General features: G+C 27.5%; 1 protein-coding gene across 5 annotated transcripts in view; it reads right to left on the bottom strand.

The window, feature by feature from the left end:
• The window catches only part of LOC129981869 (cell adhesion molecule Dscam2-like), a 614,065-nt gene that overhangs the window by 276,946 nt on the left and 310,985 nt on the right, over positions 1-26,134 (bottom strand). For all 5 annotated transcript variants that reach the window (XM_056092905.1, XM_056092906.1, XM_056092909.1 and 2 more), the window contains exons 10-11: positions 9,800-10,084; positions 6,976-7,095 (exon numbers count right to left, since the gene is read on the bottom strand). In XM_056092905.1, coding sequence (XP_055948880.1) covers positions 6,976-7,095; positions 9,800-10,084 — 405 coding nt within the window. The remainder of the gene's footprint in view (positions 1-6,975; positions 7,096-9,799; positions 10,085-26,134) is intronic.

Raw genomic sequence — 26,134 nt, 5'->3', positions numbered from 1 at the left:
GCTTTCTGTACTCACCACTAGATGAAGGACCAAATCCATAAAATGTTAAAAAAGAACAAAATGCAACGATAGACAGCGTGGAAAAAGAATATGAGAAAGGTAAAAAAAAAAAAAAAAAAAAAAAAAAAAGAACACGGAAATCGTGTCGTGTTTGATTTCGAATATGGCAGAAATTCTTGCATTAATATGTTTCTATTTCTAGTAACGGTTCTAGTTCGGAATTTTGTTTTTAATAGCATTTTAAATTTCAAATCTAAAAGAAAAATATTTCTTTATTTATACTCTCAGTTTGAATGAATGTTGTTAAGTGACAATAAAATTTTAATAAGTGACATCGTTTGAAATATAATAATTAATAAGCACATATAAAATATTTTATCTTACTTAAAGAAGACAATTTAGCTTTGCTAGGGGATATACGCTTTGGAACTTTTTGCAAATATCAGATGTTGACTTTTTACCTATTTAAAAAACTTAAATTACCCTTTTCAGAAATTTCTTTTCCCCATTCAAATTCAATTTAATTCCGTTTTAATCTGTTAACTTGAGCAGTAAAAAAAATTATAATATTTAAAAAAACATTCTGATGCTTTTACAACAGTTAGAAAGTTGTAATACAATATTCATTTTAAACATTATTATTGAAAATGTTTCTCTTAGTATGTCTCAGAATTGAGTATCTATGTACTATGTGATCTTCTCAGTACTGTGTACTTACAATGTGATCTTTTCAGTACTGAGAACTTACAATGTGATCTTCTCAGTACTGAGTACTTACTCTATAAGCTTCTCAGTACTGAGTACTTACTCTATAAGCTTCTCAGTACTGAGTACTTACTCTATAAGCTTCTCAGTACTGATTACTTACTCTATAAGCTTCTCAGTACTGAACGATCTCTCGGGTTCTGCCACCAAAATATTCGAATAATGCTGTAACTGACAGGTAAATGTTTTAAAGAAAGTCAATGAACAAGAGCACGATTTGTTTCATCCAAAAAATTACGAAGTTTGTGCCCCAAAAGTTATTGTAATTGGTATTATTGTATTCGCTTTTTTGTAGTTTGAATGATGTTTAAGTGGTACTGTAGTCCTCATTATTTGTAGTCCTGTATTTGTTAAGAAAAACGATAAATATAACACAAGTATTCAAGCTTTTAATTTTTAAGTATCACGAATTTGTAGGAAGAATATTCTTTCCTTGTTATAATAGTTCCAATAGACGAAATAAAAACAATACAGTGTGGAATCTATGGGGTGACCCATCTTTTTTATTCTGTACGCCAGTGTATTTTGTTTTTAGAAAACAACGAAATGCAGAATCCAAATACTTTGAGGGTTTTGTTTCATGATGTGTGTTATGGCCTGGACATCTTGAAGATTGTATCATAAATAACATTTTTATCCCTTGGAAAACAGAGGACCTATTTGATTTTATAGGGGCGAGAAATTTGTTTCAATTTTTTCCTTCAAAATGTCGATCGTTGAAATTAACCATCATTTCATTACTTACATTTGTGGATTAATGATAAGATCTTTATGAGGAGAGAAATATTTAAGTATCTGACAGTGCCGTATTTACAGTACAGTAACATTTTAAATCATTTAAAGCCTTTTTACCAATACATAGCATGTGACAAATTAACTATTTATTTTAAAAATCTGTAAAGAAAGTGAGTAAAATTAGAGGATCCATTCATATTTTGTCTTTGAATTCATTTTTCAGTGATTACTAAGAAATTTAAACAGTTCCTTTATTTGGCAGTCGAAATAATATTCTTCTTCACATCTGTGTATAAATGTATTTTAATGTTAATTCTCCATTTTTCAGTATTTAGCTGCTAGTTTGAAGCTTTTGTTATACGAACTTTTACAATTTAGCCAATACTTTAATCAAGAAAAATAATCACTACAAGGATTCGTAAGTAGGTAGCATTCATGAGTTATAGTCTTCTTCTAACAAAGTATTTTAATATCAGTGGTACCTTTGAAATTCAATGTTTTGAATATTTTTTTAAATCAACTAATCTAACAGAGATATTAATTTATTCATATTTTTTAATTAAAGTATTGTACTACTGTTTCCCTTCTATTACTGTTTCAATTCCTAGTGTTTTATTATTGAATTATACAGAAACTTTGCTTCATTGTGCATATTGAAATGCATATCAATTGTATGACTCAAAAGAATTCAATATGTCTATAATTTTTTCTAAAACCAAAATTTGTAAAACTTTCTTCAATTATTTTCAAAGTTTTTTTAATTGGATTTAATAAATTATTTCCATTTTTTTTCTGCTTTTAAATAATTTCCAAAACGGATTAGATATATCAGCAGTGTAGACCGATATATATATTATATGTAGGTCGATCCAAGCATAATGGTTTTGCATTAAACAATGCTGATTAGAAAATTATTTAACAATTACACTAATATACCAGAAAATTATTCTAATTGTAGATTTTATTTAGGACTTGTTAAAATATTTCTTTATTCCGTTCACACTGATAAAAATATACTGATTTATAATTACATATTTTTTTATAATTTGACATAAAAACCATTATGCAGTTAAATATAAATAACTGTTCTTTTTTTAACAAAGCCTTTTGGACTTATCTCCAAATCTTGTATGCAAATTCATTTAAAATTGGATTTGAATAATATTTCAAAATATTTGTAGGAAAATTGTAAAATGTTACAGATTCGAAACAAAAATATTTTTAGAATAAATATAAATTCCGAGCAAGTTATACAAAAATGCATGAAAATTTATCCAAATTGAAGATTTAAGAGCTGACATTTCTTTTAGGCCTGGCTTTTCTTTAAATGATGTATTTAGTTTTAGTTTATATGTCGAAAATTCCTTTTAGCGGAGCCAAATTCTTATGACTTTAAATTAGCAATTCTTGTATAGGATATAAATTTATTTCATGCATCTCGGAAACGGCTCTAATGATTTGAGTCAAATTTTATATTTGATAAAGTTCTGTTTTTTAAGTTAATCTATATATCTGCCTTTTCTAAGAATAAAACGCAATTCCACATAAACACGAAAGAAAAAAAAATTTATAACCAACTATTAGAAACTTTTTTCTGTCTGTTCTCATGCTGACAATGTCATATAATGCTATCTCGTATAATTCTGTGGTACTTGCATTGTTACCATAAGATGAGAACTTACTGGTACCTCTTAATTTTGTGACATGGCGCTATATGACATTATCCGTATACGAATACATTCTGTTCACATAAAATAACAATAATGCAATTATTATTGTATTAACCGATTAGAATAATATATTAAACTAAGTACATTCACGTTTTTTATTAATTTTTTTATTTATTTAAATGACTAGTTCATATATAGGTAAGATTGAAAAATATCCATAAGTAATCAGTATGTAATTCATATATTTTCTCCGAAAAAGCAAGATTAAAAAAATTGTGAATGCAAACATGATCTTCCTGTTAATATGGAATTAATTCTGTAACAAAGCAACTTTTTTCATTATAAATAAAATTACAAAGTCATTGGGATATTAATCCATTTTTCTTTCTTTTACAGGTTCCCAGACAACTCTCAAAAAACAAGTTTTTCCTGACCTAAGTTAAAAATCGATCATACTTAGGTCTATTGGAATCATTGGAATCACAGTTCAGCTCTCTTCTCTGTTATAGGCGTTCAATTTATTGGAAGAAATTTACTACTCTCCATGAAGATCTCAAAAATAACGTTAGAAGATGGCCCAGACAGTTTATGGAGAAGAAAATTTGAAAAATGCATGCGACATCTCCTCGATACTCAATTTGAAATAAATGGAGTCACGTCGTAGCCTCTTACCAGGAAGGATTCCATTTGAAATATAGGTTTATTGCCTATTCCTTCCATTTTTTTATGACGTCTCACGCTAGATTCCTTCTCTTCCGTGATCTCCTCGCATAAGAAATATTCCCGGCCGTCGTAAATGCAGTTTGGGAGATCAAAGTAAACGCACATGCAGAGGAAAGTTTATTTTTTATAAACATGAGTGAACAAGGTATGATTGTATATTCTTGTTCTCCATACTTGAATGCATAAAATTTTCCTTCAGAGAATTCAGTCTGATGGATACTAGGTTTAGATTATGTGCTGCCACGTTTTGTGGTATTGTATGGTGAAAGCCATGCAAATGCGTAGTGGAATGTTATTTGAAATGTAAATATCTAAAAGATTAAAATAAATTGTTGATATTCCAGACATAATAACTTTTTAATGTTTTTATTTGGGACTGTAAAGTTATATTCAGTTTCAGATATGTGCCGTACTTTTTAGTTATTTAAAGTATATATGTGTTTGGATATTTTTATAAAATACACGCTCAGGTTTCCAGTCGGAATTTGAAATTCTGTATAAGTTTCGTATAAATATGAGCATTAAAGTTATATTTGTTTTCTTGTCGTAGATCCTGATATGAATTATTAAAATGTTTCTAAGTGAATTCTAAATATATATTATTAATGCGCATATATAGTATTAACATGCTGATGTTTATGAACTTTAAAGGTTCCTTCAGAATAGAAATTGCATGGCCATTTAAATATTATTAATAATAATATTTACATTTATAATAATTCTATTAGCGCAAAGGATTTACTCCATGTATACATTTAGCCAATTATGTTTACAATTTTTTTTATTGTTTTATTTGTTGCATTAATATATAAACGCGTTGTGAAGACATTAAATATTATTTATATCCACATTATTAATGCAATATAAATAAGAACATATTAAATAAATATAGAAACTGAAGCTTAAATCATTGTCATATTATAACAGTTTGAACAAGATCTTCAAGTCACTTTTCAAATTCTTTCTTTCTTTTATTTTTATTATATTCAATAAATTTGTAGAACACATATATTGTATGATATTAAATATTATTCTCAATATTGTATAAAATTAATGATTATTATATAATATAATATTTCACAGTGTTGAGCAACATTGTACATCAGTATTGCATGCTGTGCTGATTGAATATTTATGACATTAATTTCTATTTAATGAGAATCTCTTAGAATATCAGTATATATCATTTTAAAATGGAGTTAAAATTTAATATGTTTTATTTATAGTAGTTTCAAGGAACATAGCTTCAAGATATACCGAATACAAAGGCCTGAAATCATTAATCGACTTAAATCATATAAATTACTGTATTTTATGTGATTTAGATTCAGTTCATATGGATTTTTTTTTATTAGTACAACATCAATTTTATCGTTTTGTACTGCAAAATGGGATAACTATATTTATATTGCGATAAAACTACAAGCCTTTTTTTATATTTGCAATATTCTTGAAAATAAAGCTTAAAGGGACATTAGACTGTTGCATTTATAGTTTGAGATATTTTACATAACAGTAATATTGCAGCATGAATAAAAATTATTTTTTCTTATTAAAATTTTGTATTAGAAAATTTAAAATTTGTAATTGATAAAATTAGCTAATTATAATGATTACTAGCTAAAACGTTGTGAGTTATTTAAAAGAATGAATGGATTAGAAAAAATCTGGTAATCTTTATGTTTAGAATGATTAGCAAATTAAAACAACCAATACTTTAGATTCAGCCACTGATCCAAATTCACACTTCTTTAACCCACGCAGCACTGATACGGCTACCCCGGAAGTGCAATGTCTATCCTGAAGGAACGGTTTCTATGCAAACAAGGCTTTATAACTTACAGCAAGTTATGAAGCCAAAGTTTCCTTTGAGATAGCTCGTTTTATATTCTCGCGATTACTCGTTTGAAACAGAAATCAGCCAGACAGAGTAGAATTTGCACGGACGGTTGCGCCGGAATAACAGTGAAAGGGTTAAACCAATATGAAAACTCAAAACCTATACAGGTGTCATTAATAGTAGCTTATCTTACCAACAATTATTCTGATTTTTGAGAGATATCTGAAAAGCAATATTTAACTGTATATTCCCTACTGGGAAAAATATTAATAGAACCACTGTACGCATTTCGACTGATTTTGTTTCATATGGAAGCTCTTGATTATGAATGTTCATATATTTTTCACCGATCACTATTTTGAAAATATATCATGGTGTAAAATAGACCACTGCCTTATTCTGACGAGTCAACTGGAGCGCTATCACCAATTTTCTTTCGTCCTTTTGAAAGCATTATTAACCAGTCAGAATGCTCTAAGTTAATTTGTCAGTTATAATTTAAAATCGCGATTTCTTTTATTGTTATAAAATTTTGTCTATTAAAAATTTTATCACAACAAAAGAAAGCTTATTGTGATAAATTGTTAATTTTGTTTATTATTGGGTGACGCGTATATATTTATGCTATAAATGATGGGCAGGCAGCTGATCATTGAATGCAGTTGGTATGATATTAAAAATAAGTATATCCTGTCTCTTCTCGCACGAGCATTAAATTTGGTATATGTTTCAAATTTTAAATGTATGACAATACGTTCATAACACAATTATGAAAACGGAGCCTCCGAACGAATTATGTAATGATTCTATGCTAGTAATCAGCAAGAAAGGTTCATGAATTATTACTTTTTAAAATAAAAAAGCATATGATAAAGCATTGAAAGTATTATACATTGTATTTAAGAGGAAACAATCAGTTATTACAAAAAAAAAAAAAAAAAAGATGACTGCTAAGTATGAATTTATGGTTTTGAGAAAAGCGTACTAGATGAAGCCTCAATATGTCATGTTTATGTTTTAATATCAATACATTTAGCAGATTATTGAATTCATTCCACTATTTTCTAGTATTATTCCAAGAGCGACCTTTACTTAACAGTTGTACACGATTTATCTATATCGCAACAAAGAATTTCAAATTTGAACAAACTTGTATAAAGTTAGAACTAAAAACAATTGTTATTGTTTTCCCTCTAATAATAGACTTTCAACTTTTTACAAAGAAAGAAAGGAAAAAAGTACCGTGATCTTTTTTCCACCTAACTTGAGGTACAGGGAATCCGTTGGCTTGACAGTCTATAGTGAGGCTTTCTCCCATCACGGCCGAGCGGTCAGTGGGTTGAGATCTCCAGTATGGGGGAACTGCAAGGGGAAAAAGGAAAGAAAAATGAGCACAGGGCGTAAGAAATTGAGAAAGGAAAAAAGAGAAAGAAAGTAGCAGAAAGAAAACGAAAGTCGGTGCCAGGGACTTCAAATATAGCGTCTAGGGATTCACGAGGTAGAAGCCGCCCATTTGTAAAGTGTCAAACTCTCAATCGATAGGTCTACTGTCCATAAAATCATTGGAATAGAAGAGTTTATCATTTTCCTCCAATCCGTTATGGATAGATAGTGCTCGAGAACATCTCTTTCTGTTCTAAACGACTTCTCTTTCCTGCCATTTTGAAAAATAGTTTTCTGCTGTTTTGCACTTCCAAGTCATTCTCGGAAGCAGAGAAATTTAAAATATGGTATATAAAAGTCAATTAAACATCATTTTGAGTAACAGTATCAGAATTATGATAGCTGTTTTTGAGTATCTTATGAATTGATTAATTGCATCAAGTATATAATAAATGGAAATTAAATTGCAGGATTGATTTTTTAGCTGGAACTTTTAAGGAACTGATTTAAAAGTATTTTTGATTTAGTCTTATTTAATTACCTGATTCTAAATGAAATATTTGTGTCAGTCTTAAGATAATGTTTCTTTTCTTATTGTAATTTCAATAAATAAATCATCTTTCCCTAAATCTTATTATTTTTTGGCTGCATATATTTTTAAAGTTTCATTAGCGAGTTTCAATGGAGGATTAAGCCCACAATTTAAGAATTATCGATTCCATTTATTCAGAAGTTTTTGCTTTTTATAGTGTTCTGCTATGATATCATAGATTATGTTAAATTTAGAAAAATGCAAACAATGTCATTCACTGCATTTCATAAAATGCAGCTTCGTGCATAAAAAATAATCTATGACAATCAGTCTCTTATAGCTAAAAAAGGATCATATCTTGTACCAAATTGGTTGTTTTCGATATAGTGCCATCTGTATGCATATTTTATTATATTGGGTACGATATTATCTACTGTATCAAGTTAATTATATTGAATATAGATATACCTAATATTTCAAATTGATCATATTGCATATATCACATATTTCAATTTCTTTTTATTATTAAAATTCATATAAATCCACTATTTAAAGTATATAATAGTGTATATCGTATCATTTACTTTTGAATGTTTAGAAATTAAATTATATGATATTAAATTATACAATTATCTTCTTCAAAATAATGTGTTATTCATTTTGCGATATTTTGGATAGTAAACATGGTATCATTCGTTATTTTAAACTTAGCAGATATCTTATAGTATGATCTACCTGCAATAGAAAAGAATCACCGCAAAATTTAGAAAAATTAAATTTTAGTTAATAAGTTATATCAGAGTACAGACTGCCTTAAAATATAGAATAATTCATCTTTAAAAACATAATTTCAGAGAAGGGCGGCGATATAATGACCGAAAATAAATCACTAAATCAATTAAGTGCTATTATATTATTTTTAGTCATAAATCTAAATATAATTACTATAATTCGATTACTTTATTCAAGACTGATTAGCTTGTCGTTTAAAGCATATGAATAAAATTAGGAAAACTATTTAGGGATGTTATTTCTTGCTTCTTATTGGTCAAATCTGGTCTACTTTATCAAAGCTGGTAAACTAATATATTATATATATGAAAAAAACAGCTTTGACAATTGAATATAGTATATAAACAAATGGAAATAAAAGCAACCAAATATAAGGTTACTTCCCAGCTGTTTTAACAATGGCGAAAGCGAAACAACTTCTTTCATAACTCCAATTATTAAAATCCTAAATTCTTGTCAAACTTCTTCTGGAATAAGGTTAACATATAAAGGCTAAAAAGAAATACATAAACTAGCCCCATGAATATTGTAATCTATTTTACCAAATATGAAATACATTTATTTACAAATAATTGGGATACACTGAAACGAAATATTTCAGTATAAAACAGATAAAATTAGAAATAGCTATAAATTAGAAGTGATGATAAGTCATATTTGTTAAATGACTTATTTTGAATTTATCTGTGGGTATTTTTGTTTGTTGTTTCCGGTGATGTAGAAAAATAAACGGTTTTACCAGTTGCTTCATTTCAGCAGAAATCATCAAAATAGGAACTCATTCTTTCAGTATCATCTGTCTCACACCCTAGGTGAATATTTCAGCCCATATTTATTATTATTATTAATATTTCTGTACTTTTTTTGTCGTTTAAATTTATCTTTCCCTTGAACTTAGAAAAATGTATGATAATAACGGATAATATATTTTGTAATCTTAGACGAACTCGTTTTTCATTTAATGGATATTTCATAATTTTAATATCAAATATCATTGCCAATTTTACAGCTAATACCTTGAAGTTTTGCCCGTGCTTATAAAGCGGTATAGCTTGTATTTTTCTAGTTTTTAGGTTGCCGCCTTCGCTTTTATGTTATTTTTCGTAACTTCCCTATTTCGCCGCTTGGGACACTGTCATCTGTCTCAATAAATCCAGCATATTCACTTTATTACAGGCATGCACAACTTCCCTGGCTATACAAAACACCATTTTGAATTTAAAGGATTTAAAAAGATTTTATTTATGCTCCTATATATATGTGTGAATAAAAATAAAATTAAATTAATTATTAGTTAATTAATTATTGTTAACTAATTAACTATAATTAATCATTTACGAAATGAATTAGTTTTCTTACCATTAACCACAAGCAAAGCAGTATAGTTAACGGTAGCCGCTGGATTCTTTGCTATGCAGGTATAATTTCCATTGTGATGCGGTCCAACAGCTGTAAACTTCAAATACGTCGTATATTCGTCAATCATTTCAATTTTTGGTTCCAGATCCAACGGTATTTCTGCACCGTCTTTCAGCCACTGAGTTGTCATCGGAGGATCACCCGATAGAACTGCGCAAGTTACAATGGAACGCATACCTTCTTCTAGATTCGTTGGGAAGTTAAATGGCTCTATTTTTGGACCCACTATGAAGAGGAGACAAATAATTTTTTAATATCTTAGTAATAATACTATAAAAATGTTTAGAAATACTTTCTACATAACATTTTTATAAATAACATCTTTTCAGGAGATTATACATGATTTAAAAAAATTATGAGTCAAAGAATATAACTTCTCAAAGGCATATTGTTTAAAATGAAAAGTAATTATTGTAGATTTTAATAAAATCAATCATTAAGAAAATTAATTTCTAAATAATATTTTCTTGGCACTGAAATAAGATTTTATCACGAATTTACTTATTTTGTAAAAAAATATTTCACGTTACAAAAACTAGCTTGATATAATTAATTTTTAATATAATATTTTTTTTATAATATAAATAATATTTTTATAATACAATAAAAAATATATATATCTTTAATGGGTAGTTAGCCTCATATTCAGATTCTGTGAAGTGATCGTATTTTTAACTAACTTTAGAATTTATAATATAAACTTTAAATAACTGTACCTTTTTATGAAAAACTACATTTCTGGAAGTTTGGGAAGACTTTTTTTTATTCAAATTACTTGATGTGTTCATTACAATTGCATTTTTTTCCAAATTATGCTAAAAAAATTACATTTTGAGAGTAGTGCAATTGAAAAATAAACGAGTTTAATCAAATTTGCATATAATTTCTTATGCTAATATCCCACATTTTCAATTATTGTATTATATTTTCAATTATGCAGTGAAGAACATTGTATCATTGGATGACGATTCTCCAGCATTATGGATAGTACTCTAATTTTACGTTGAATCATTTTGTATTTTTGAGTAAACTTTTTATTATGTCGACACTATCTAAATTATTAGACACATGATGGAATCCCAAGTGAAATAAAATTGTTTGAAGGAAATTCAGTGATATCGATATATCAAATACATCGATATATGGAAAATCCGCTAGAGAGTTGTATGGTGAAAAGTCAAAAGATTTATTCTATAGAGAAACGCGAAATATAGTTTATACATCAATGAAGTATGCATAAAATAACATTTGCAGAAATTAACAATACACATGAAAAAACCGTTATTAAGCAAATAAAACACAAAGTGCTCAACAGAGAACTCCAATGAGAGACTTCATTCAACTACTCGCTGGAGCTAAGCTCGACTCAACTCGACTACTCGATTGATTCTGTCACTACTGACTGACTACGAAATTTATAGCTCCAATGACAGGAAACCGAATGCTCTAAATCCAGAACACAATCCAATGAAGCTAAGTCTTTATTTATGTATATTATTTTTTGTCAGAATCATCATATTTGTCGCTAAATGGTCTCCAAAACAAGAGATTATTGAGCGGAATTCATTCAGAAACTATTACTATATCTTCTTAATCACTTATTACATAAGAAAATAACAAATTGATAACAATATAAACATAGAGATAGATGGTCTTTTAAACGAGTCCATGCCGTTTAAAAGCAATTCACATGCAGTTTTACTTGCATTCAGTAATTGTTTCTTAGGGAACATTTTTAATCCAATATCTTAATTTTTTTTATAAAATTTTATAATTTTTTTTCAATATTTATATATGTTTTCATAATTCTTAGAAGGTCATAAAAAAATATATTCATTTTGCCCTTTTTTAATATAAGTACTTGGGAAACTCCTCTTCGCTCTGAATTTTTATTTATTTGTTAATTTTTTTTTGTAAAATTGTAAATAAAATCCTATTCTATGACTCATTTAATGTAATAAGAGTAATCTAACTGAATTGCAAACGCGGATCTAACATGAGAGAAATGCATGGAAACCGTAACCCTAACTCCATCTCTGACACTTTTATGCAGGTCATGTAGAGCCACATATCAATATTTAATTGTATAAAAAAAATCCTTTTTTGGAAAAATCGTGTTTTTTTCCAGATAGACACCTATATACCTCATAGATAAATTTAAAAAGTAAAATCTTATATAAACTTAAAATTTGATCCAAATCATTAGAGCCGTTTCTGAGATACACGAAATAAATTTTTATATATACAAAAATGTATTATAAAATTTTATATATACAAAATCGTTTAAAGTTATAAGATTATTTTTATAAAAAAGTAGAAACTTAACTATGTAACAAAGTATAAAAGAAATATATGACATAGTGAAAGTTATAATGCGGCATGGGTCATTAGGAATACTTATCTGTGTATTTAACTTGCAATATTTAAAAGTAATAAAGTTTAATTGTAGAATCCCAGCAGAATTTTTCTTCATTGTTAAGCTTAAGCACAATCATCAATTGAATCCATGTTATTTCATATTGAATATTTTATGAATAATTTTAACTTTTACATACACTTTCATAACAAAAATATAATAAATGAATATGAATATATGAATAAATGAAAGAAATATAATAAATGAATATGAATGAAAATAATACATGAATAAAGAAATAAAACTTTGTTAATCATGCATGGAATAAGTACATTTTAGATCGGGACAAAACAGTACATAACAGGAAAAAAAATATAATACATCACTATAAGTTTTATATTGTAAAAATCTTTATCCATTTTAAGCTTTTAAATCAGAAAAAAATTAAGCTGGCACCTTCTTTTCATTATAGGATAATATATTTTCTAAAGCACATAGAAATTTAAACAAATAAAATTTATAAATTAATAAAATTACCTTAAAAATGCATCACCTTAGCTCATAGAAACCTCTTTTGAAAATTATTATGGAGTTTTCAAAAAATTCCTTAATGCAAGTGTCAATGAAGGCATCGTAATTTTTTTTTTTTTTTTTTTGATAACAGAAACTTCATTTTAAGCAATCTATAATTATACAACTTTAATTAAGTTTACAACAAATGATCTCTTTTATCATGCTTAATATTTCCCAAAACATATTCAGGGATTAAGAAAGAAGAACTTTGGTGGCGGGATGAGATGTATTTTGACATGTTCGTTAATTAACATGTCTCTTTAAAAGCCAAGAAAATCTCGAAAATGAGCTTCATTTAAATATGAATTTAACATGAAATGTGGGAAAATGGCGGTTTGCCAGTGGAAATTTAATTTAAATACAAAGAATACATTGTACTTGCATTGTGGAGAAATATTTAAAACTTCAAGTGTGCACAAATAAATAAATCACAATATAACATTTATTATGATTGATTTGTATGTTATTCAGCGTAATAATTAAATACACTAGAATTAAATAAATATAGTCTAAATTCTTGACTTGCGTTATGATATGAGCAATAAAATGCTTATTCAAAATAAAATTTCTCATTTCTAAAAATAAATATAGATTTGCGTTTGCTTGGATAGTATATTTTCTTAAATGTCTTGAAATGCGAGTTTCTTAATCCACGTACAAAAATTTTGGCAATTATATCTTATGTATACCAATAAACATATTTTAATTAAAAATACTAATTTTAATTAATAAAACATTTTTAACTTTTTAAATAAAAATAGATTTTTTTATTCAATAAAAATGTAAGTAAATAAAAATTATATAGTATAAATTGTTATTTTTAAAAAAATTTTTTAATTATTTTCTAAAATTTTCCAAAAGAATATTATAAACTATTAGGAAAAAGGGAAACCATACATAATCTTCAAATTTTTTGCTTCAAATTAAAAATAAAGTTAGTTAAGTATTACTAATTATATAACTAAGTAAGAATAACTTCATGAATAAACTATTTAATAAATCATTATATAACATTTATTATGATTAATTTGTATCGTTCAGTTTCACAACTAAACAAAATTAGCATGAAATATTGACTCAAATTGACCAAGTAAATGAAATGCTTATTTAAAATAGAAATTATTTATTTCTAAAAGTAAATGCAAAGCTGTATTTATAAAAATAATTTATTATACAGGATGCGGCAGCATAATTTGCTGATTTGAAGGATCAATAAAACAAAAGATATTATAGGTACCATTCTAAATATTTATTCACCATATGTTACATACATGGAAATTTACTTGGACACTGTTTTGAAAATTGTATCAAGCAAGTGTCGTCCCTTCTTGGCGATACACTGAGTGACACTTCTGAAGTTTCGGTCAATTCTTTCCAACATAGCTATGGGTATGTGAGCGATTTCTCGGCTAATGTTGTCCTTCAATTCAGCAAGTTTCCTTGGACGATCAGTGTAGACGAGGTATTTTAGATACCCTTATAAAAATAGTCACAAGGGGCCATATAGGGTGAGCGCATAATCACTTGCATTGAGCTTTTGCACCACAGCCAACTTGTAAGGATAAAAGTGGAACTCCTCATGCAGAATTCGTCTCACAGAACGATCCGAGATTCCAAGAGCAGCTGCATATTTGCTGGTCCAGCTCCGAAGAGAATGCAAAACAGTATAGGCGTAGTTTTGAAGTGATCTGACGGACCGTTCCGCTAATCATTTCTTTTGCACACTGCCAATACTCGGGAATTTGTTATCCCACGTCACAATTGATTGCCTACCAGGAACACGAGCTCGAGGAGAAATCTGAAAGTGTGAATGGAAGAGGAAGTATGAATGCTCGAGGGAAAATCTGGAAATGTGGAAGGCTCACTGCGTTGCTACTATCAAGCGACAGTTCGAAAAGTAAGTATCTATTGCAAACACACCCTGCTCATTTGTCCAATGCATTCTCGGTAATAAATGGCGGGGAGAATAAACTTCCCAAACCATCCATCCGCATGAGTCCATCCACGCCCTCTAACGTTCATTTTTCGCTTTGTATTGGTGACTTCAAATAAGCAAATTATGCTGCCGCACCTTGTATAAAGGTAGTAAATGGGCAATAGATGTCATAAAACATTCAAAGAAAAAATTCTATGCATTGTTTGTTACATTTTTTTTATCAATTTTCTAAGCCATTCCATTTATCAATTTTCTAAGCCATTCCAAAAAAAAGATTATGCACTAATTGGAAAAGAGGAAACCCGAAATGAAATAAAAATACTTCAAATGAAAAAAAAAAAAAAAGATTGCTAGGTACTTCATAATTAGCGATTTAGACGAGGAATAAATAATAACTATCTTTCAAATAAACGTATAGATTAATAAGTTGCACAATGCTGAATTCGACCTTAATTGTTGACCAATGTATTCATTATAATAAATGAAAAATAAAATTTCATCAAATTTTTCTTCATCTACCTAAGAGAAATAGAAAATATTAGACTCATTAATATCATTCTTTCAAGGCTAGAGTTTCCTAATAGTTAGAAAAGGATAGTGTTTGTTATTTTAATATTTGAGGAATATCTTCTTTTTTGGGCTGTGTGATTGTCAAATGATGATCGATGACGCCAAATCAGGAGTCAATACATTTCAGGTATTAAATTTCTCCAAATTCCGGCTCTGAAGGATTTTCTGCACGGATTAGTATTTGTGTCTTCCTCTGACAATACAAGGCTACAGTATATTTTTACTATTTTCTCTCCTGAATTTCGAAATACTTGCTCATAAATTACAAAGTTCTATTTCATCAATTCTACGATAACAGCATGTAAACGAAATAAGAGTGTTCCATATAAAATACGGTTTCAGTGTACGTTTTCTCGCCAATCTTTGCCAACAAAATTCGTCTTCTTGGAAATAAAGAATATTTCACCGGCTTCAATGAGCCCATATATGATATTTCCGTCGCATTATCATTTATGTTTATTATGCATAATCGAATTATAATTATTATGTTTAACTGGAAAGAGTGACTCATATTTTAGCTGTATTATGAAATTTTGAGTTGTATACTGTAAAATTAATCTTCACATTTCATGGCAGCTACCAGATATAAATAACATCTATGCGATGTTATTTATATCTGGTAAATATTAAAATAAAAGACATTTAATAAATAAAATCCATTATGCATATACTTAAACATGCTGGCTTGGATGTCAGCCTATTTGCCAAACAATTGAAAATCTGTTTATCTGAAAATGTATAACTTATCTTTAAAAGTCATATACATATAGATTTGACATTTTTTCCATTAGTCTATCATTGTGTTAATCATATATAGTACAAAAAAAAAATAAATAAATAAATAAACCTTTATATATAAGTTCAAGAATTACTTTCACATCAGAATTTTCATCTTTTTCCAGATTATTTGAATCAGCATTATTGAATAGTGTTAAAGAAAAAGTTTGTATTTTAAGAAACTTCAAGGATTTCAAAAATTGAAAATGGAAAGTATGTAAAGTTATAAAGGAAGCTTAAATCAGAGCCTAAAGATGAGAAATCTATGCATTTTCTGAAATGTGAATATCATATAAAATATTTCAAATAAAATAAAGTAAAATCTGCAAACCCTTTTGAAAGATGCATACGGCATCTAAGAACCGAAGGTAACTTTCATTAATCTTGTATTTTTTTATTAATAAAAATGTAAAATTACACAGCTGAAAAAAACAAGGAATAAAATAAAAAACATTTAATAAATAAAATCCATTATGCATATACTTAAACAAGCTTTACATACTAATGTAAGATTTTTTTATTCGAGTGCTAAAATTTGAAAAATTTAAATTAAATTTTTAATTTTATTTAATAATATTCTATTCAACAATAAAATTAGGCAAATGAAAATTTTTATTATAAAATCATTTACAAAGTTCTTAAACAAATAACAAAATAAACCTTCTGAAAAAAAGAAAGTATCGGCTTAATTTATTCAAAATATTATTTAAAAAACATTTGCAATTTAGCTGAAGACTCGTCATTAAAATTGAACGTGCTCCATCATTTTAGTAATCTTTCCTAAACAAAGAAAAAAAATATAGTAATTTCTAAAGAAATAATATCGTTCAACGTTTTTAAGTGGTGATATATATTATATATAAAACATTTTTATTAAATATACAATATGTGAAAACCCATTTAAAACCGTTCTATTTAATTATTGAGAAACCTTTTTTTATTCGAAATAAAAAAGATATTTGGAATTTAAAGTGGTTCAGGAAAATAAATATATCCCAGTTTAAAATTCGCTATATTTTATAATATATATATATATATATATATATATATATATATATATATATATATATATATATATATATATATATATATATATAAACTGAATTTTAGTCTTTAAATATTTAGGAAGGTGTATTATAAATTTTGGATGAATTAATGCATTTTGCAGACTGCTTAAATTTTAAATCGAATATTTAACATATTTTACATTTTTAATGGAAAATTTCCTTTAATTCAATCCCTTGAGTTAATGGCAAAATGTCATTTAAAAGTCTGAAAAAACTCTAAAACACATAAACATTGATGCAAAATAAATTTGTAAAATAAAATTATAAAACGTGGAATATTTTAATGAAATGTAAACAAAATATCGCCATTGCAAATATACAACTAGATAAGTTTAATTGACAAATATTTTGATATTTATCATTTATATTAAAACATTCATAAGCATGGGAGGCTTAGTAAAATTCATTTAAAAGGTATCAGTATTAAAACTGAAATGAATATTTTCACTACAGATATATTTATGACATTGTTTTTGCTTAATAATCCATTTTTATTATTAAATTCCATTTAAAATTATATGCAAATTCGATTATCAATAAAATAGGTAACGTGTTTCGTTTTCTGGGTGTTCGTATACAACCAAGCAATTTGTGAAGAAGGAAGAAGTTCATTCTGGATGCATACATTTTTTCCAATAAATCACACTATTATGATAAAAAAAAGACATCACATCGTGTTTAAGAAAAATAATATTTAATAAATACGGGGACAGTGGATTTACATATGATTATGATATTTTCATTATCAGCAACTTAAATTATTTAAAATACATCTTTGTGTAGGAACATATAGAGAGCAATGGCCAACATCTTACTATTGTATATTCAACTATCATACTATTAATTAAAGTGATAGCAACATGCAAAAAAAAATGGATAAATTTTTTCCAATAAATCACATTATTATGATAGAAAAAAGACATCACATCGTGTTTAAGAAAAATAATATTTAATAAATACGGGGACAGTGGATTTACATATGATTGTGATATTTTCATTATCAGCAACTTAAATTATTTAAAATACATCTTTGTGTAGGAACATATAAAGAGCAATGGCCAACATCTTACTATTGTATATTCAACTATCATACTATTGATTAAAGTGATAGCAACATGCAAAAAAAAAAAAAGAAGCTAAATCACTATCGGAAAGAAAATAAAATTTATACAACAATTCCTTTTAATCGCCTTACAAAAATTCATCCTAAGTAGTAACTCAAGCGATCCTTATAACCAGACAATTTGACTCCCATATGCATCCAGGTATTAGATTACTTTAAAGCGAGTTGAACGATGGCTTTCCCTGCATAATAGACGTAGATCCATCTATCTTTTTTGAAACTATTTTTCTATGTAATATTATTGGATACAATTTTTATTTTTTACCATGTCTATTTTTTTCAATCTTTGTTTTTCCTCCCTTTTGCAATTTATTGAGATAAAGTAAAGCTCATTTTCCTAACAGTAAGCAACATGTTTTCTCAAAACTATTTGAAGTGGAGATTTTGTTTTTCCAACACTGATGATTCTTGTTTTGTATAGGTTTGACCACCGGTATACAAAGATTCTGTATATATTTCTTTACCAGATATTCTGTATATGTGTGTTAAAAATAATATATAAAACGACAGTATAAAATATAAAGGCACTTTATAGAATAACAGGTGGTTTTAGGCAAATTAGGAATCCGATGGTGGGGGACGTCAGAAATGAGAATGAGAAGCTCCCTCTAGGGTGATTGATTCTCACCACCTGGTGGATACGGAAATGGGGGGGGGGGCTACCTCCTGTTGATGACGGGACGTATTTCCCACGGAAATGGTGAACCCTTAGGACTCAACCCTTGTTTTCGCCAGTGTTGCTGTCGCTGCAGTCAGGTCACTCAGATTTTCTGTGCATCTTCAGACGAATCGGAGTAGCTGGTTAAGGTTGAGGTTAGGCAAATTATGAAATATGAAAATTATTTTATACATTTCCTTGGAATTATATATAATATTTAAACATTCTATGGAATTACAAATCTATTCAGGCAAGTTGAAAAAAGATCACCATAATAATATTATTTAAACAGTTCATTTGCGTTGGAACAAAGACATCAATAAGATCCCATAATCAAGATGTTTACAAGCATGGCCACAAAATACATGGTATTCTTGATGACAATGTGCATGCATGTTCATCACTGGTTTCTTTTAAACATACACACATCAGAATCGGAAATCTTAGTAAATATGCCATTATCATGCAGATTCAATCCGTCATCTAATTCAATCCCTTTCATATTCTTTTGGAAAGTCTTGGTTTTCTTCCTTACATCAGAAATGTATTCCGTTGATTTTATATTTGAAATTCGATAAAATGCCCAGGAAATACGTGAAATGTTTAATTATACATTTCTGGCCAGTTTTCTCTATTCAATAAAACGTCTAGGTATTCTATAGATTCCTAAACGTCTAGGCTTTCATACATTCACCATAGCATATATCTGAATATGTACAAAATATTATTGTTAATTACCACTTAGCCCCATAAACTTAAACACCTTTCTTAAATTATATTGATTCTTTCACGTAATCATCTTTGTTTCTTACGCGTATTTTCACAAGGAATTTTTTCACCTAGAGTGCCAAATAAAATTCATATATATTTCTTTTGTGTTTGAACATAAGAAGCAATAGTAATTTAATTTAAGATTCTATTTCTATTGCTGAAATCTATATACGACAAATTGCACCCTTGTGATTTATTTTTTAGAGTCTATTAATCGATTTATAGCTTAGAAAATCGAACCTTACCACTCTCTTTTTTCTTATGAAATACTTCTTTTTTTTCTACAAAAGGTAATTATTTTTTTTTAACTCATGACTACTGTAATCCCAATGGCGTATTTAGACTAAATCATTTAACATTTAATCTGAAATCAGAAATCAGTCTCTTGCGAGAAAATTCTTGAGTCGAAACTCTTCCCTTCTCTATGCATCTTTTAGTGATTTAAGACAACATTCTCTGGACTTAAAGGAGAAAATGGAAAGCAGGAATGCTTTCAGAATCTAAAATTTACATCACTTAATCTGTTGTAAGTCGCGAGAGAGGAAATTAACGTCTACGTTATAGTGCCGCAGCGCAGCGCTTTTAAATATTTATCACAATGTACCCTTTAATATTAACATGCCGGAGAGGAATGCACACAATATCACTTCCCCTGTCTACGAATTATTTGTCCTGATTAAAATTCTTGAAATTTTAATCTTATTTACATGCATTATGATTTTAGTCCAGAATATTTCACCAAAATGAAATGTAAATGAAGCGCATGTGGTTATTTTTAATGGGATTAAATTTATATCATTTTTTAAAATATTAATGTCAAAATCTCTGTTTGAAAAACCCTATCATTTTTTTCTCAATAAGTAAATCTTTGTAATAGTTTTTTTGAGTAAATAACAAATATAAAACCTTCGTTACAATTATTTTATATTGGCATATCAATTTAAAGCCTCAATAGTGTTATTTTTTGGAACGATATTGTAACGTTTCCCCTTTTCCCTCACATAGTTAATGGCATCTAGAGCAGCTGTAATGTCGCCAGCTTTCTCACACATAGTTAAGTGCATATGGTCCGCTAGATGTGGATCCTTTTCACTAGGAGAGTCATTGTGTCTGGTCAATTGTTACTATATCCAGATGTGTATCCCGTTGTTTAAAATAGATCCATCATGTCTTCAAGGAGAGGAGCATCAAAATATCCAGATGCTAATCTTTTTTCCCCTTATGATGAGACTCCTCAAGTCATTAGATCAAGAACGATCATTCACCAGAAACCGTTGCCATTAAGAGTCAAACCTAGGTGAACTTCAGCCGGAGTTAGAAGCGAATTGATTGTAATTGACATATTCTAAAGAGGAAGTCGGCCTCTAAGATGATTCATTAATAGACACTCCCTCGGTCGGATGGAGATCATTGTGGAAGCGCTGCTGAGCAGCTATTTTGCGATAGAGAACTCAAGTTCACCAATGTAAAAACTGGAGGTGGTATGGTGATAAAATGCAGTATTTTCTGCCAGAGAAGAGGAGAGAAAGGTTTCGAAAGAGAATTCAGAAATACTTCGTAGTGTGGAAAGTTTGTTCCTGAAATTGTTGAGAAGCTTCGTGTGATTTGGGCTTCTGTGTTAGGGTCCACCCGATAAAGTAGGTGGATTTCTGAAACGGCCCTGGAGTAGCTGTTTAGAGCTAATAGAAGGCTAGTGGTTTTTTTGGGTGACTTTTTCTCCTATCTGATCTAGGTAATATTTCGTGATTGAACTGCTGTTTGATTTTTGAAAATAATATTAACCTAGATGATAACAAGTTGTTCCTTGTAAATATATGTCTGTAAATAAAAGAATTATTTTGTTACACTGCTCTCTTGTTTGGTCGATCTTTCCCAAGATATTACAATATCAATATTTTTAATCATCTGAACCTTTCATCCTTTTCTTTTCGGAATTTGGAATCCCTAAGATTCCCTGATAGTTGTATGGATATGCTTGAAAATATTTATTAAGAAGAAAGAAGTGTTAAAGTTTACGTACAGTACACAAAATAGCAACACAGCAATTATAGACAATACAATAATGATAAATGGAGGGTTTGATGAGGAATATGTGTTCAAGAATTTAAATCAAGCAACAATTAGAGTATATTAACCTCAACAGAGCATCTATTCTTATTTACAGTACCCCTTGGTTTTGTGTGTGTGTGTGTGTAAATTAAGAGGGGTTAATTTCATCAAATTGGGAAATGGAACTTGGCGCTTTGTGGTACACAAGCCGGTGTTGGCTACATTCCACCAAGCACAAGATTAAAATATAAAACAACGTAAAATAATTTTATTTCGTATTAATTATTAACAGACCCACATTTGAAGGGAATTAAGGTAGAAGGGAAAATGCTTATTTATTGAGCAATAGAGTAATTACCTATTCTCCGTAAAATTTGGTGATGTGGCAGCTACGGATTATGTGCAAAATTTGCTTAACCGTATGTGCAATAAATGTACAAGATACGAATTAGAATAAAATAATAGGTTTCCAAAAGACAAAGGAGATTGCATCTAACCAAATGAATGTTAGGGCATAACAAAGATTTCCGGAAATGAGTTTATCTTAATAACTGCGTACCATTCCTCTGCAGGATAAAATTATCTATATGGGATAGTTCTGGGTTCTTGAAGCAAAAATAATTTAATGCAGGTCATGTACTCTTGAACAATAATTTTTCTGCTGAGGTGTCAAACACTAGGGTCTACTGGCCTCACAAGTGAGATCTAATCAATGGGCTACAGCAGCCAAATGCTTGTTTATTTCAATCAACTTTTTGCATTTACTTAAAAATAAAATAAAATATTTCCTAAACAGATTTTATAGATTAAAATATTTAACCCATAACTAGAGAAAAGAATCAAAATGACTCCTGCGTTGCTCATTAGCTCTTATTATTGTGTGGTATTTTGTCTTTGAATAACACTCATCTCCTCAATACCGTCAAGTTATTCTTACAGCAGCATGTTGGTAAAAAGTTAAGTATTAATACCTACGTAAAACCAAGTTATCTTTTTCTAAGTTTTTGTTGTTATTTATGCAGTCATTGACACCACGTCTCTAAAACTGCTTTTAATTTGAATTATGCAAAAATATTAAAGAAATACTCTTAAAATAATACTTTAAAATATTGTATTTTTCAGTTTTATATATTAAATTCTAACAGTTATTAACATTAATGTAATTCCATAGCATCTAAACAAAGTAAATACTCATTAAAAGATTGTTTAGGATTTTCTTATAACATTTATTATCCCAACATTTAATATTATAACATTTATCAATTTTAATATTTTTAATATTTTTGGTAACTACGTGATTTCCAGAATGTATTGTATTTCTAAAATAAATTCCAGTTCTTTTTATAAAAGACAAAAATGAAAAATAACCATGGAATTATTTTCACTTCATGTGTTTGACAGCCTGAAAAAATTTATATCCTCAGTTGCGGGTTAAACCAATGCTGACTTTAAATGATGGCTTATAATTATTTTTAACATAATTTTGAATATTGAAATACGTAATTAAAGAATGTGTAATCATTTTATAAAATGCAGCTTACAGTGAAATTGGCTTCGAAATCTTTTATGTCTATATATAATTGTATCACGGAAAGCTGGAAGAGCATTATGTTATTGTTCCATATCTGCCGTCTGTCTGCACAGTTTGTTGAGTAACAGTTATGAATTCTTTGATATGGATGGGATATGCATTCCATGGCAGACCACATTTAATTGAAAATATTTTAAAATGTTGAGAACTTAAAACATTATTTTTCATAAACATTTACATATTAGACGTAAGCATCAATGTAAGAATTTCACTATTTTAGAACCATCCACGTAGTTTGCACTAGCGATATGTGTAAAGGTTAACCAATAACTTTTTTATTAATATAATAAGTAAATATTAAATGCATTGACTTTCTTGATTGCGCACTTAAAATTCTGTCTGGAAGATATTTCAAAATATGTGAACTTTTAATTCAAATTGATAATGCTTATATCTAAAAGGATTATGCACAGAAGCACCAAACAATTTTAAATTTGAATAGATTGTAATATTTTAAGTTATTATATATATATTATCATGAAATGTTTTATATGTAAATGATTTATTATGATGTCAAATGTTTATGGACAATACCACTAAATAATTTTAAATTTAAATATGTTGAAATATTTTAAAGCATTTCAATTTTAAATTAGAATTGTAATATATGAACAAGAGCAAAATACGAAAAAAATTTGGCAAAATCCTAATGCATTTTTGAGACGGAAGCTTGATAGAATGGATGAATATTTACATATAGAAATACATATACATACATATAGATATAATATACTACAGAAAATTGCTTTATAATATATTACATAAGGTAAATGAAGACTATATTGTATATTTTGAAAAGAAAAAAAAAAGAAATATTTGTATGAAAGATTTAAATTCAATTCAATTTGTTCCCGTAATTTTCTTAGATTATTCTTTAGTTAATATATATATATCTTAATTTTATGTGCTTGGTTATCAAAATGCAATATTTCAAGTTGATATTCTAATTTATTTAGAATCTGCATTTTGCTGAATGATATATTGATGGAGCCACATTTCTTGCTGTTCTTGAATACTACCAAATTACAAGTTATCCCAACGAATGAAGTTAGAAGTATTAAATTAAATTTAATAATTAAAATTAATGTATTTATTAACTTATGATGTTCTCGTTCTTGATATTCAGTAGTATTGTCTTCAAATGTTTGTAAGCATTTTCAATTTTTAAAACTTTTTCCAATAATTTATATTTTTTATTGTTTGAATATAAATTATGATTTTATACAATATGCCAAAAAATTGCAATAATTCTTCAAACATATAATTTGGTTTCAAATAATATCAATAATATTATTAATACAATCCAACAAATAAAATTATTCATTGTTTTTCAGAAATTTTAAGGAAATTTTTATACATTAAATTTTTACTCTTCCAAAAACTGAAAAAAATAAACATTTATTATTAAATAAAGAATACCGAAACCTATTTGAAACCATTATGTTTATAAATTCATAAAATTTTATAAGAATTTAGTCTTTTCTTTCTTTCACTATTAATGATTTAAGAAATTTCATTTTTTTTTAAGATAAACTTTAGATAAGCATCGTGTTTACAGTGCAAGAATAGATAAAAAAAATTACATTTTTATCTTAGTTATATTTGAATTAGTTAGATCAGTACTTAAAAGGAAATGTAAGAATCACACTAATTCTTTTAGTCGATTATAAGAAAAAGAATAATAATCAAAATAAATCTAAATTGAGATTTAATCTAATGTTTGTAAAATTGAATAGATTTTTATTGTTCGTCGACTTTTTTTTTTTTTGCTACAAATAAATAAATAAATCTAAATTGAGATTTAATCTAATGTTTGTAAAATTGAATAGATTTTTATTGTTCGTCGACTTTTTTTTTTTTTTTTTTGCTATAAATAAATAAACTGTTAGAAATTAGAACTGTAAGAAAGAAAATGTTTTCGAAGTCATTTCAATTCCCTACAATTAATTTCAAAATGACACATATTTGAATTGAAATATTTGAAATAAACAAGCCTTGTTGTTTAAAATTCTTAAAATCTGTGTCCGACTTCCTAAAGTGTTAAATAATAAATTATATATATATGTCATTTTATTTCAGAAATATTTGTTAGACATTTTCGTCATATTGCAAATATATATAAAATTCGATATTTATAGTATTAGAATTAACTAATTTATATCTTACTAAGCATATTTTTTTCATACATCATATATTTGCAAAAGGAAATAAAGAAATCATGTTCTTGTAAATCAAAATACTTTGCAGGAAAGAAATATTTAATTTTACAAATAATGTCGTAAACATATATACTGTTAACAAGTTTTGAAAAAATTCTTAAATATGGCCTTCTGCCTATTCCTCCTCTCAAATACTCATTTAAATTATCAACATTATCAGAAAATTTTCTAATTTTTAAAAATTATATTATTTTATATAAATTCTAAATTTATATTTAATATATAAGTAATATTATATTTTATTTGAAATATTATAATTACTTACAATATTTTTAAAATTACTAATATTTAGATGAATTTAATTTTACATAAAATATTAGTATAAAATTATTTATATATTTTATGAAATTCCTTTATTTTCACAAGTTCAAAGTATTCAAATCTTCATATTATTCTATAAAGAAAGATTTAGATGATGATAATTGAATGTTTTTTTGATATATAATGTTGTTGTTGTTTTATTTTTGTTAGTAATTGTGGTAATAGATATCAATATTGGAAGTGATAATTATTAACACATTTTATTTAATTACATTATAATTTTACCCTTTTAGAGTTCTAATAAATAGAAATGAATCAATACCT

Source organism: Argiope bruennichi, chromosome 8, assembly GCF_947563725.1.
Source record: "Argiope bruennichi chromosome 8, qqArgBrue1.1, whole genome shotgun sequence".
Taxonomy (NCBI): Eukaryota; Metazoa; Arthropoda; class Arachnida; order Araneae; family Araneidae; genus Argiope; species Argiope bruennichi.
The sequence above is the reverse complement of the archived record's forward strand: the minus strand, read 5'-3'. Positions and strand labels throughout refer to the sequence as shown.